Raw genomic sequence first — 15,921 nt, 5'->3', positions numbered from 1 at the left:
TACCATATTATATGCATATTTGTCATAACTGTGTGGGGTATTTTAGTGTACCTGTATTGACTAAATAGCCAAGATAATGTACACAAACAGTATTAATTAAAATGTTTATAATTGTTTCTATTTGCCATAATTTTTTTTATTTTATTATATAATATTTATTTTAAATTAGGAAATTAAAAACTTTTTGCAAGATTTTCTGGAAAGTTTAATTTTTAGGATCTGGAAATGCTGGTTATTTGATTTAAAGGCTTCATATATTAACCAAATAACCAGCATTCACAAATAAAAGCTTAAGAACTTGGAAACATGATTGCAAAGTTCTTAATAAGCTTTTTTCTGCTAGGTTAAGCCAACATCCCCAAAGTTTTCAGTCACCAAAATTTTCCTTACTTTAATAATATAACTTCATGTGACTATGGACATATGTAGTTNAGATCTGCGACCTAGGAAAAAGAAAGGTATTTATCAACCCGCGATTCGGTTGTAAACTCTCTCTCTCGAACGGAATAGTATAATTAAGTCCGCTAATATGCCCGATATCTCTGTATTTTCTTTGTTTATTATTAAAATGGAATTTTTGTTAGAACATATGAAGTCCGAGTGAGTCACTTCCTCGTCTCTCTCCTCACCTCTGCTCCGAATCCAAGCGCTCACACGCTACCGCTCGCGAATCTCGTGACATAAAGTCGCGTTTTCCGAGTCCCTTAGAGACTCGGTGGTGTCATCCAGAGAGGGCGCCGAAGAGGTGCCGACCCTACGGTCACACATATTTGTCATAACTGTGTGGGGTATTTTAGTGTACCTGTATTGACTAAATAGCCAAGATAATGTACACAAACAGTATTAATTAAAATGTTTATAATTGTTTCTATTTGCCATAATTTTTTTTATTTTATTATATAATATTTATTTTAAATTAGGAAATTAAAAACTTTTTGCAAGATTTTCTGGAAAGTTTAATTTTTAGGATCTGAAAATGCTGGTTATTTGATTTAAAGGCTTCATATATTAACCAAATAACCAGCATCCACAAATAAAAGCTTAAGAACTTGGAAACATGATTGCAAAGTTCTTAATAAGCTTTTTTCTGCTAGGTTAAGCCAACATCCCCAAAGTTTTCAGTCACCAAAATTTTCCTTACTTTAATAATATAACTTCATGTGACTATGGACATATGTAGTTGGCACTGTCTGAATAAATGTTATCTGATGCATGACTGTAATTTAAACTTGATTATAAACTTCATATTTTATATATATATAAAACATTAAATTATATAATGAAGCAATTCTAAATTCAAGTTGTTACTTCTAGATATTTGAAGTGTGATTTCAAGAAAGATTCTAGATTATAAAACATTTTTAAGTGATAGAAATTAAATTATTGCAGTTTTTGAATACTGACTCTGCAGGAATAATTATCTTCAGTGTATATAAATGCGAATGTAAAATTATTGCTTGTTTGAATCATCATATAAATTAGTCTGATCATAAATAATTTTAAAATTTTATATGTTTAGAAATTTGATTCTAATTATAAGTTTGTCTTTAAAGCTTGAGTTTATAATATAATAAAGTTAAAATTATTTTTGTGAAAGTAACTTTTGTAATTTTTTCAAATTATTATTTTAGGTTAATGCTTCTTTAATTGAAAATTCACAAACACTTATTTCTATGGATTTTGAATGTGTTTTGAAAGTTCAGTTAAATAATATTAAACCAAGGTACTTTTTATTATTTATATTTTTATTCTCTAAACTAATTTCAAGAAACATTATGAAAAACTTAAAAAATAATAAAATATTATTAATTTTTACAAATTAAGAAAGAAATATGTTATAATTTAGTAGGTTAGTTAATTGTAGGATAATAATTGTGTAACAATTTAACAATTATTATCCTATAAGTCTGGACCTTGTAGGAGTTTCTCACATTACCATTACATTACAGGAAAACTATGTCACTGACTGTGGAGGAATGAATTAAACTTATTTTGATGGTGGGGACTCAGTCACAAAGAAGTGGTCAGGGAATTTAATAGGCTCCATCCGGACTGGGGACTAGTCACACACAGATGTATTGATAAGCTCATCTGGGAGCATCCATGACAGGCCTTGTAATGGACCACCAAGGCTATTACAGAAGAAGAAAGGATTATTACTGCTTTCCTCTTCTGTAACAGTCTTTGGCAGTGAGCTTACCAACACATCTGTACATGATTGGTCTATGATCTGGATGGAGCATATTGAATTCTCTGGCCACTTTTTGGTGACTGTGGATTTCCACAATCAAATTCGCTTGATTTTGTTCTTCCATAGCGATGTAGTTTCCCTGTAATGAAAGAAATGGTAATAATAATGGTCCAGATTTACTGGACACCCTCTAGATTGTTTGTGATACAAGTATGTTTTGAAAATTTTAAATGAAAAAATAAAGATCATTGAACAATGAATGTATTAATAATTTATTTTCATTTATTGCATTATATTTATTGAAATGATGAATTTATTTCTTGATAATGATTTATATGATTTTAACAAAATCATATGAAATTATAGTTGACTTCAAAAACACATTATAGTTCAACTTCAACAACAAATTAAAAAGTATAAGAAATACANTATTAACCAAATAACCAGCATTCACAAATAAAAGCTTAAGAACTTGGAAACATGATTGCAAAGTTCTTAATAAGCTTTTTTCTGCTAGGTTAAGCCAACATCCCCAAAGTTTTCAGTCACCAAAATTTTCCTTACTTTAATAATATAACTTCATGTGACTATGGACATATGTAGTTGGCACTGTCTGAATAAATGTTATCTGATGCATGACTGTAATTTAAACTTGATTATAAACTTCATATTTTATATATATATAAAACATTAAATTATATAATGAAGCAATTCTAAATTCAAGTTGTTACTTCTAGATATTTGAAGTGTGATTTCAAGAAAGATTCTAGATTATAAAACATTTTTAAGTGATAGAAATTAAATTATTGCAGTTTTTGAATACTGACTCTGCAGGAATAATTATCTTCAGTGTATATAAATGCGAATGTAAAATTATTGCTTGTTTGAATCATCATATAAATTAGTCTGATCATAAATAATTTTAAAATTTTATATGTTTAGAAATTTGATTCTAATTATAAGTTTGTCTTTAAAGCTTGAGTTTATAATATAATAAAGTTAAAATTATTTTTGTGAAAGTAACTTTTGTAATTTTTTCAAATTATTATTTTAGGTTAATGCTTCTTTAATTGAAAATTCACAAACACTTATTTCTATGGATTTTGAATGTGTTTTGAAAGTTCAGTTAAATAATATTAAACCAAGGTACTTTTTATTATTTATATTTTTATTCTCTAAACTAATTTCAAGAAACATTATGAAAAACTTAAAAAATAATAAAATATTATTAATTTTTACAAATTAAGAAAGAAATATGTTATAATTTAGTAGGTTAGTTAATTGTAGGATAATAATTGTGTAACAATTTAACAATTATTATCCTATAAGTCTGGACCTTGTAGGAGTTTCTCACATTACCATTTCTTTCATTACAGGAAAACTATGTCACTGACTGTGGAGGAATGAATTAAACTTATTTTGATGGTGGGGACTCAGTCACAAAGAAGTGGTCAGGGAATTTAATAGGCTCCATCCGGACTGGGGACTAGTCACACACAGATGTATTGATAAGCTCATCTGGGAGCATCCATGACAGGCCTTGTAATGGACCACCAAGGCTATTACAGAAGAAGAAAGGATTATTACTGCTTTCCTCTTCTGTAACAGTCTTTGGCAGTGAGCTTACCAACACATCTGTACATGATTGGTCTATGATCTGGATGGAGCATATTGAATTCTCTGGCCACTTTTTGGTGACTGTGGATTTCCACAATCAAATTCGCTTGATTTTGTTCTTCCATAGTGATGTGGTTTCCCTGTAATGAAAGAAATGGTAATAATAATGGTCCAGATTTACTGGACACCCTCTAGATTGTTTGTGATACAAGTATGTTTTGAAAATTTTAAATGAAAAAATAAAGATCATTGAACAATGAATGTATTAATAATTTATTTTCATTTATTGCATTATATTTATTGAAATGATGAATTTATTTCTTGATAATGATTTATATGATTTTAACAAAATCATATGAAATTATAGTTGACTTCAAAAACACATTATAGTTCAACTTCAACAACAAATTAAAAAGTATAAGAAATACAGTAGAGCGTCGTTTATCCGAATCAATTGGGGACTGGGATTGTTCAGATAACTGATGTTTTGGATAACCGATTATGTACGCAAAAACACATTATAGTTCAACTTCAACAACAAATTAAAAAGTATAAGAAATACAGTAGAGCGTCGTTTATCCGAATCAATTGAGGACTGGGATTGTTCAGATAACTTATTTTTCGGATAACTGATTATGTACGAAAAAATATATTAACCTATCCCATGTTGAAATTTTTCTCCGTTGCGTGTCGCTTCGCGTTGAATTTTCGTTGATGTTAAGCCTAACGTAAACTTTTTAAAATAATAATCGTGGCTATTGTATCGTTAAAAATTATTTCTTTATTTTATACAAACAAAATAAATATATTGAAAATATAAAAACAAAAAAAAAATACTTTAGGAGTTAATCTAGTATCAAAAACGTTTAATTCGGCACGACACAGTCCTCAGAAAAACACCACACAAAAGTGCCAGTGCTGCCAGCTAAAACATATACACAAACATAAAAAATATTGGAGTAGCCCAAGACATAGCCAAAGATTGCAGCGCCACAGCACTAGTGAAAATTTAAATTTGCGGACTAGAATTTTTTCGGATAATTGATTTTTGGATGAACGACGCTCTACTGTATCTGTATTTTAATTTTAAAATAACAACAACATTAGATACATAGATGTCATTTATATTTTTAATCTTATATTAATCACCCCATTTTCATAATCATGAATTTGAAGATATATTTTATTCACTAAACATTGATTTTAAATGTTAATTGAGGACTTCAAACAATTTATTTAGCATATAGTGAAGAAAAAGCTAATTTTATCAAATTCTATTTCCTTTTGTAAGCTTCTATTGAGAATTTATCATAATCATAATCATATAATCACGACTTCAAATATCTAAGATACACATATATATGTACAATATACCAAATGCCACATAACTGATGTAATTTATTAAGCAAACTGAATATGGCTATATACACAGAATGCTATTTTCATTAATTAATAATAATAACATAAACAAACTGCAGTTAAACAGTACATGTTCAGTGAGAACCTCAAAGGTTGCCAGATAGCTTTTATAGAAAGTAAAGCAGAATTCCTCAACATATAACCGAAATTATTTTAAAAGTGGCCAAAAGCAGTAATATGCCCAATTCTAGTAGCCTAGAGCCCTAAAAATATCTCAATCTGCTGCTTGTGGTCCACTCTTGCAATTCCGAAACCTAGTCGTATTTTATGAGATAAGTGAAAAAAGGGTAGTTCATGGGTAAGGTGATACTGTAAAGGCAAAACCATGTTGACCAGATTAGAGTTGTTCTTGGTTTGTTGTTCTCTTATAGTATGGATGCACTTTGATCTAAATGAATGAGTTAACATAAGCATAACACAGTTTGGACAGAATTTTCACTTTGAATTTTCTAAGTAGCCATATTTCAAACTAACCAAATTCCTTAACATGTATCCTCAGAGGCCTGTGTATTTGAACTGTATTTGAACAATGTTCAGAGTTAATCAATTTTCTCCATTAGAAATAATGGAAAGTGAATTAATTCATTCCCAGGCCCTCAAATAATACTCATTTTGGTAAACTTGACAGCAAATAGACAAAATTTAATATAAAAAGTAACAAAATTAAATGTTCTAAACAATAAATTAAAACATGAAAAAAATAAATAAAATATGTAAATACTGTGTAATAAAATAAAAATTGTGGCACACTGTTGACTTCGGTATCTTAAACATGGACACCAGATATGCTACACTTACTGTATTATTCTTTGTGATAAATTCAGTTTTTCATTTCAGTTGTTGATACTAAAACCTTCCTCTTAGGCTTTCTTGCTTCCACCCTTTTCTTGGATGTAATGGTTAATAGATAGGTGTTATATATATATAACCAAACGCACCAAAAAATGAAGCATAAAAAGCATTGAAAACACATGAACATAATGCAAAAGATGCTTTCACAGCAAGAGACAACTTAGGTACAGGACAGATGGTGTTTATGCAGTGAGTGCAGTTTAAACATAGAAATGTCATTCAAACTCCACCCTGAATTTCTCTTGAATTTAGCATTTGAACTCTGGGACATTTGAAGTACAAAATACCACTCTATTTCAGTTTATTTTCACATTTACAACATCTATTCTCAAGTCAAGCAAACATATTTACTTATCAGTAAATAAATTTTTAGAATTAACAGATTATTGTAAATTTTAACACAGATATTATGAAATACTTTAAATCAATATTTGTATTTATTTCAGATTATTAGAAGTTCTTACCAAACTAGCGACTGGCGAGGAAGAGTTTGATATGAAAAGAATTTTGACGATAATACATAATTCGAAATTAAATATATTAAACGACGTAAGAATTATTCATTTTATTATTCAAAACACACACACACACATTTATAATTAAAGTTCTTAAAAAGGGTTTTTTAAGGTTAATTTTAAAAATCTTTTTATTGTGGGTTACCACAATAAAAATTTTTGCTATTAATGAAATTATTAAAAATATTTTTATAAAAATTATATTTTGTAAATAGCTGTTTGTATGAAGTATTTTTAGTGCAATAAATCATTTTATTAATATTTGTAGCTAACTTTTAAAGACTGATTAAACACAGCCTCATAATTTAAAGATAATAGTTATGGTTTAAGCAACAGAATATTGGAATGTTAGTGATTTATTGGGCTGCAATTTTCAAATTGCAGATTTATAGGTTCTCATTGTTCATCTGTCCTTCCTTAATGTTGAGAATGGAGTGGATAGATGAAAATCGAGACTAGGTAGGGAAAGCTTAGAGCTATAGGCCCTGATTATCTAGATATGAATTTCTGGTCTTGACGGAAAGTCATGTGATTTTTGTGATGCAATTTATTGTAGATCTATAAATTCCCAGTCATCAGTCTGTCTTTCTATAATCTCAAGAACAGAATTAGATAGATGAAAGCTGAGATCAGATATGGAAAGATTAGAGGCAGGAGGCCTCGGTTAACTATATAAGAACTTCCCGTGCAAACCAGAAGACATGTTATTTCAATTCAAAAATTTTTCCCCCGAAAGATGTTAGATAGATGATTCGTAGGACTCGATTGATAAATGAAAAGTATGATGTACAGGGTCATCACACTACTAATTTGAGGTGGAGAGCATATATTTTTAATTAAAAATGTGATTAAAAATTGAAGCATAGTATTGTGAGCATTTTACAATAAGTAATTACTTGTTTTTCTTGTTTCTCTGAAATGACATGAACCAACATTCATTCAGACACCCGTAACTTTTACTTATTAACTTGTGATGTTTTTAGCATTGAAAAATGCATAGAGAAGCATGGGTTATTTATTTGACTGCCCATAACAAAATTATCTGAGTTTTTGGCTGATATTCAATTTTGGGTCCCCAAAATGTTAGGCTGAGGACTTAACTGCCTCAGATAGGTTAGTTAAAAAATATAAAAAGTTCTATTTAAATTTAAAAATAATTAATTTTTTTTATAAATCTTTTATGATGTGATAATTAAAAATAATTATTTTAATTTATATGTGAAATTTAGTTAATTTTTTTTTCTTGCTTTAGATAGAGAAAGCCTGTCATCGTATGTTTATTGAAATTATTATTCTCGACTTTCTTTACGGCAAATCTACAGAAGAGGTAAGCATAAATTATTATCATTTACGTGACTTATTTATTTAATATATACAAGAAATTCAAAATGTTCTGTTTAATTATTTCAGTTAGAACAGAGAATGAGAAATATTCATCTGTTTAATGAATTAGCAAAAAGAGACATGAAATATTGGCAGAATCTTTTAAGGAAGTATTTCTTAGTTGAAAATGTTGTAACAGTAAGTAAAATTAAATGAATGATTAATATGTAATCATTAAATTATTAATATTATATAAACTGTATATTACATCTTAATTTTAGTGTAATTGTTTAATATAATTGATTTTATCATAAATTTATCAGTACATGTGACAAATTAAAAAATGAATGTAATAAACAAGAAATTTGCAGATTGTTTATGATGTTTGTTGTAGCGTTGTCAAGATTTTATTATATGAATGAATAAGAAATTAATAAGTTTTTATTTATAATTTCATACATTTTTATCTTTATTCTTGCTTGAACTACTTTATTCTAAGTAAGAAAATCAAATATTCTCTTGAAAATATCATATAAATACAATAGAGCATCGATTATCCGAATCAATTGGGGACTGGGGTTGTTTGAAAAAAATTGATTGTTCGGATAACTGATTATGTACAAAAAAATATATTAACCTATCCTATCCCATATTGAAATTCGTTCAAATCCTGGTGCGTCCTTAAGTACCCTCTCGTGGTCATGTCAGTGCTGCCAGCTAAAACATGCACACCAACAAAAATAATATTGGAGTAGCCCAAGACATAGCCATAGATTGCAGTGCCACAGCACTAGCTGAAATTTAAATTTGCCGGCTGGAAAGCTTTCGGTTGATCGACATTCCGATAATCAATGCTCTAGTATATAAAGAGCCATTTTAAATGTCTGTACTATTTAATTTTTTAAGACTGCAATTGATAGTATAAATTGGACAAAATCTATTTTATATTTTCACATCACAAACAGAACATATTAAAACATTAATAAAAAATTGTTGTTAAAAGATAAAATCTATATCATATTTAAGTACAAATGTAAATTGCCTTTTATAAAAGTTATATCTGGCAATATTCTTTCTTTTATTCTTTTCTCCAATGTTCAGGTTCTAGATAGATGAAACGACTGACAAATTGTTTTTGCTAAAAATTTTATTAATTTGGTAAATACATTTTGAGTGATTACCCCCTCTTTGTAAATTCTATTACAAATAAAAATATAAGCCATTAAACAATAAAACTTAAAACCAAATTTATGTATTATTTATTTATAATTATGTAATCAATGGGATTATCTCTTCACAAATTTGCTGTTTTTGTCCACCAACTCTTACAAGACCACAAGTAGAATTTCTTTATTAATGCTTTTCAATCTGTAATTACAGGTATACCTCGAGTTATGTCGTTCTCGATTATATGTCGTTCTCGATTATATGTCGTTCTCGATTATATGTCGTTTGTCAAAAAAAAAAATATATGGAAAAATAAAAATTAAGTTTAAGTCATTTTATTTGACTTTACGTCTGTCCGCCATAAATATTGAAGTCGTAATATCACTAGAAAAGTGTTAAAGCACATAAAATCATATTAAAATATGTACATTTACAGTAAATGTTAATATAATCATCATAAATCCTAGAGAACGAAACATGAAAACATCTGTGACTGTGTTGTCATCTTATTTTAGTGGTCTTTAATTAAGTGTTCAATATTGGTTAATATGACGATTTTAGTCTCTGTAATCCAAAAATATTCTTGGTAGACAAATCTCACAGCAATCTTATTGGCAAATTAAATTTATTTTGTAAAGACTACATCAAATGCATTTCGGGCTGGTCTAATATTTTCCAGTCCCTCTTCAGTGCTAAAACAATAACAAAGAACGTAAAATGTTTAACTAAAACACGACATAGATGTATATCTACACCAAAATTATAAATTTTGGAGAAAAACTTACAATAACCGCTGGTGGTAATTACAATGATATTTCCATGGGTAGGGGTGGTAAACTTTGTACACATTTGTAAGAATCCTAAAATTACAATTATCTTTTTTTGTACAAAACAATATAAGGCTAATACAAATAATATCTTAAACAATACTTATACTTACAAGTTTAAGAAACTTTTCCACACACGTGTATAATAAACATACTAAAACCAACCAATTATTAAAAAATTCTTTGACAAACAATTGTATAGATAATTCCAAAGCACTACAAATTTTTAACATCATTAGCATCAGTATACCATCAACACTTCACAACAGTAATCAAGTGATGACGTCTTAATACATAACCATTTATTTTATTCTAGCGCCATCTATCAGATTATACCAGCTATAATTTATTTCCATCCCTTTCGACTGATTTATTAAATTATTATTATTTTGTTTTCTAATTTCTATATGTTCTTTGAATTTTCTTTTATAAATATCTTTTTCAATATGTAAAATTTTTACATTGTTTCTATTAATATTACAATTATTACTATTGATGTGGTTAAACCACGGAGAATTATTATACTTAAGCCGAATGGCTGCTTCGTGTTCTTTAACTCTAGTTTCTAGTACACGCCTGGATGGCGCTAGAATAAAATAAATGGTTATGTATTAAGACGTCATCACTTGATTACTGTTGTGAAGTGTTGATGGTATACTGATGCTAATGATGTTAAAAATTTGTAGTGCTTTGGAATTAGCTATACAATTGTTTGTCAAAGAATTTTTTTAATAATTAGGGTTTTAGTGTGTTTATTATACACGTGTGTGGAAAGGTTTCTTAAACTTGTAAGTATAAGTATTGTTACTTATACTTACTTGTACTTATACTTACTTACTTAAGATATTACTTGTATTAGCCTTATATTGTTTTGTACAAAAAAAGATAATTGTAATTTTAGGATTCCTACAAATGTGTGCAAAGTTTACCACCCCTACCCATGGAAATATCATTGTAATTACCACCAGCGGTTATTGTAAGTTTTTCTCCAAAATTTATAATTTTGGTGTAGATATACATCTATGTCGTGTTTTAGTTAAACATTTTACGTTCTTTGTTATTGTTTTAGCACTGAAGAGGGACTGGAAAATATTAGACCAGCCCGAAATGCATTTGATGTAGTCTTTACAAAATAAATTTAATTTGCCAATAAGATTGCTGTGAGATTTGTCTACCAAGAATATTTTTGGATTACAGAGACTAAAATCGTCATATTAACTAATATACAGCAAACCATTTATATATATTTTCAATATTGGTGTTTTCCATAGTAGTTCCAATATCTATCATTTGGCTTCATTGTCAGCACCACTCGATATTGGTAAATTTAATATAAATTAGTTTATTTTCTACTGTTGCAAGATAATTTTAATAATTGTATTTGTTATTTAACAAAATCATCTTATTTTATAGTGTCTTAGAGCAAACCACATTCACAAATAGAGTCCGCGATGTACTGTAAACATCGCCAAATTATAAACATGTACATTTACAAGTATGTACTGTATGTACATGAATTCGTAAATTTAGATTACTTTTTTCTGCATTATATTAAAAACTAAAATTTATTTGTTTGTAAGCTTAAAATAGATTCTTATTAACCATATATTATTAAAAATGCATTTATAAATAAAATACAGAACTGGGAATGGTTATGTGGTTTAGCCTAGTGACAAGTAAATTCAACTTGTGTCGTTTTTCGACTTAAGTCGCCTCTCCTGGAACCAATTACCGACATAAGGCGAGGTATACCTGTACTTACTGCAGCATTTGTTTACGATTTAGTCTGGGATGATGTGATACCAAAAACTAACAATATGCATACCCATATTATGATAGTAAATTAATACACTATGAAATCTATAGTTCTTCAATTAAATATTGAACAGTTTCATATTCATATTTTAAGTTGTTTAATAAATGGATAAAAATGCCTTTACAGCTTCATATCCGATGTTATGAAAAACATCTTTTAAGTTATTGTTTCGGCATTTGGCAAGCTTTTATTGCTTACTTCTCAAAATATATATTAGAAATTATTTAATTTGCTATCTTATATAAAATATTTGTATAGTGAACCTTATTTCACTTCTCTTATTTTAGAGAAGAAATTTTAAATATAATAAATTTAAATATGATTAAAAGAATTTTAATTTTGTTATAGGTTATTGGAGAACCTAGTCCTGAATTAAAAGAAAAATTGATAAAAGAAGAAGAATTGAGAATTTCTAAGCAGCAAGAAAATTTAGGAGAAGGAGGTTTGAAAGCTAAAGAAGAATTATTCCAAGCTGCAAAGAAAAGAAATGATGTTAGTAATTGAAAAATATTATTATAAAATTGTTACAATAGTCTTTTATTATAAAGTCAATTTGATAGTTCAAATTCTTTATTAAATATCACTGTTGTTATTTTTTATTTTGAAACTAGCTGTTACCTGCGGCTTCACTCGCGCAGATTTTGCAAGCAAACCCTCTTTACATTCAATATTTCAACAACCATAGTAATTGTTATTTAAGATGCTGAGAATGATGAGAATTTCTGAGAATCAAACAAATTGTTTTTAATTTGATAAATTTTCTGGAACGTTTACAATTGTTCTATAATCGAACCAATATGCAAAAGGAAATTTGAATTTTAAACAGTTTGAACATTTGGTTAAAAAATCAAAATATATAGAAAATATTTATAACAATGTTTGAAATGTTATCAATTTATACTCCTAAGTACTTAATGAAGACTAAACATAATTAAAAAAGAAAAAATTGCATCTAAAATAATATAGTAGAAGCCTTTCTTCAGATTAAACTTTAATGCTTTCCCTCTTCCCCACTGGGGAATATCAAAAAAATCCCTTCTTAGTGTGCATTTTCATGACTTACTGTACTAAAACGCAGTTAAAAACAAAAAATCGCATCTAAAATAGTACAGTAGAAGCCATTCTTCAGGTTAAGCCTTAATGCTGTCCCTTTCCCCCCTACGGGGGAATTTCGAAAAATCCTTTCTTAGTGTGCATTTTTATGACGTACTCTGTGTACCAAATTTCATTTGTAGGTTCTGGAACTTTCTAGAAAAAACAGGAACATTCTCATTGAAACGTTACACATTTTCGAAGTCAACCACTTTCAAACCCCATATCTCTCACACCCTTATAGCTATTGAGACGCAACCACCATAGTGCACTATGGGAGACTTGGGGCTACTACCACACACAAACACCATTCATGTGCGATGTGTAGTTTTGGCTGCAGAGTGATTAAATGATTTTTGAGAACAAGTTTGTTTTATATTCAAATATTTTACTACAAAAATAGATGTTTGATTTTTCTCTCAATTCAAGTACATCGTATGGTTTACATCATATATATATATTTGAATAGTGACCATTTAAAATGTGTCATAACCTTTGAAGTGTTCTAAATATAGCAAAAACATAAATGCATAAAATTATTATATTNTGTGTATTTGAACTGTATTTGAACAATGTTCAGAGTTAATCAATTTTCTCCATTAGAAATAATGGAAAGTGAATTAATTCATTCCCAGGCCCTCAAATAATACTCATTTTGGTAAACTTGACAGCAAATAGACAAAATTTAATATAAAAAGTAACAAAATGATGAACGACGCTCTACTGTATCTGTATTTTAATTTTAAAATAAACAAATTAAATATTTAGGAGATGTTTGATTTTTCTCTCAATTCAAGTACATCGTATGGTTTACATCATATATATATATTTGAATAGTGACCATTTAAAATGTGTCGTAACCTTTGAAGTGTTCTAAATATAGCAAAAACATAAATGCATAAAATTATTATATTTTGTTATTAAAATAAAATATGAAATCCTAAAATGAACAATAAGAAATGTAAATGAATTACTGTCATTTGTACTAGGCTATTTATAGTTACATTTGATTTTGTTCTCTATTCAAATACATTTATTCTTGTGGTTAAAGATTTGAAGACAAGGCAGATTTGATCTTGAAAAACATTTAATCTAAATAAAACATTTACTTATTTACATAAACTAAAGTAACTTGTCATAACATTGTAAAATTCCTATGCATTGTAATTATTTATAATGTGGAGACATTTTTTGAATGTTGAACTACAGTTAAAAAGTTTCTCAATGAAAATATTTTTAAAACTTACTTTTTTTTTAATTCATATTTTAGATAAAACCTCCAAAGGAATTACTTCAGTCGGTACCTATTCCTTCAGTTGATAAAATAAAATTTCATTCTATTAGAAGATTAACTAATTGTAAGGAAGATCCAACTTTTGATCAAATGTTACAGGAAATGCCATGTTCTTTTCATCTTGATGATATAAATACAAAATTTGTAACAGTAAGTTCTTATATATTTTTAAAACTTTTTATTTGTTTTTATCATTTTCTTTCAATTAAAATAATTCAAGTTTTTGGATTTAATGTCAAATTTTATTTTTTTTTAATATATATTATTTATTGTATCTAATTTTTTTATTTTAAATAAGCAAATATTTATTGTGACATCGTAACAATGCTGAGCTGATATTTTTAATCATACTTTTATTAATTTAATTTAAAATATATGCTCTCCACCTCAAATTAGTAGTGGCTTGCCTCTGTGCATCATACTTTTCCTCTAACAATAGTCATACCAGTCATCTACCTAACACTTTTCGGAGAAAAATGTTTGAGTTGAACTAATGTGACTTCTGGTTTATACTGGAAGTTTGTATACAGTTAATTGAGGCCACCTGCTCCTAAGGTTTCCATATCTGATGTCATCTATCTAACTCAGTTCTCGAGATTAAGGAGGGACAGATGGACTGACAACAGTGGGAATTTATAAGTCTACGAATTTTTCAAGTTGCAGCACAATAAAAATTTAGACAGTATTTAATATGCAGATTGTAAAATTAATAATTTTATTTGTAATAATCTTGATGCATTTTCTTTTTTTTCATTTATAAATTATAATATAAATGTAGGGCTAAAGCTGTTTGCTAATGTAATTGTTGAATGTACTAGTAATGTTGTTTGAACTTTGTTTGATTATAATATTAATTAATGCCTAATAATCTTTAGATAGATTTTAATAATCTTGATGTAATATTTTTTATTAATTCGATGTATTGATTTTTAATTCAGTCGAAGTGTTTAATTTTAAAAAATATCTTCGTATTTTATTACTAGATTATATATTTCACTTATGAAAAGAAAAATTTTGTACATTTAAAATTTTTCTTTACGAATTTCTATTTTGTTAAAAATAAAGGTATTAATCTTTGTGCCGTAATCACCTGACTTATGTAACAGTTAGAGTTAGGTTATGGAACCAAAAACATAAGTTTGCACAAAATAAATTTTTATATTACTTAGATGTAATTTCATAAGAAACTTGAATGTTAATAATAGAAGAAAACTTTATTGTTTTTAATGGTAATAAGAGAGACATTGTGTGGCAGTATTTACTCTGATATAAGTTATAAAAGTATTTTGTCATACTTTTATACTGCCACACGATGTCTCTCTTATTACCATTAAAAACAATAAAGTTTTCTTCTACTATTAACATTCAAGTTTCTTATGAAGACAGTGACTACTTCAGTGTTTTCATAAGAAACTTCAATATATATATATATAAACACATACTGAAGTAGTCACTGTCTTCATAAAAAGTGTCTGTGTACAACTACACCAAGCCACAGATGTATTCGTACAAATTAGTACTGGGCATTACTTGCTATTAGTAGCTAGTTGCAGGCATGAAAGCTTACTGGTACACTAGTCCCCATTAAGCTTTCATGCCTGCAAGTAATTCTCAGAATTTTTATTAATTTTTGTGATTTACATACATTTACATAAATGCAAATTTATATAAGTTGCAGATTACATAATTCAAAGTGTTACTCATGTTAATGTTAATCAATAGTTTTGAAAGTTAATTATATTTTTCATTATAGAAAAACATAATTAACTTTTTTGTTAATAGTTTTGAAAATTTGATTTTTATAAAAT

At 27.8% G+C, this 15,921-nt stretch overlaps 1 protein-coding gene across 1 annotated transcript in view; it reads left to right on the top strand.

Moving 5' to 3' along the window:
• LOC111613835 (uncharacterized protein C3H1.02c-like) overlaps window positions 1-15,921 on the top strand; it is a 53,270-nt gene that overhangs the window by 18,875 nt on the left and 18,474 nt on the right. Inside the window, exons 7-12 of the mRNA XM_023355188.1 lie at window positions 1,632-1,723; window positions 6,526-6,628; window positions 7,847-7,921; window positions 8,005-8,115; window positions 12,076-12,219; window positions 14,090-14,261. Of these exons, the coding sequence (XP_023210956.1) occupies window positions 1,632-1,723; window positions 6,526-6,628; window positions 7,847-7,921; window positions 8,005-8,115; window positions 12,076-12,219; window positions 14,090-14,261 (697 nt within the window). The remainder of the gene's footprint in view (window positions 1-1,631; window positions 1,724-6,525; window positions 6,629-7,846; window positions 7,922-8,004; window positions 8,116-12,075; window positions 12,220-14,089; window positions 14,262-15,921) is intronic.

Source organism: Centruroides sculpturatus, unplaced genomic scaffold (genome assembly GCF_000671375.1).
Source record: "Centruroides sculpturatus isolate CEXI.00-Female unplaced genomic scaffold, Cexi_2.0 scaffold1888, whole genome shotgun sequence".
Classification (NCBI taxonomy): Eukaryota; Metazoa; Arthropoda; class Arachnida; order Scorpiones; family Buthidae; genus Centruroides; species Centruroides sculpturatus.
Note: the sequence above shows the minus strand (reverse complement) of the source record. Positions and strands in the feature narration are given on the sequence as shown.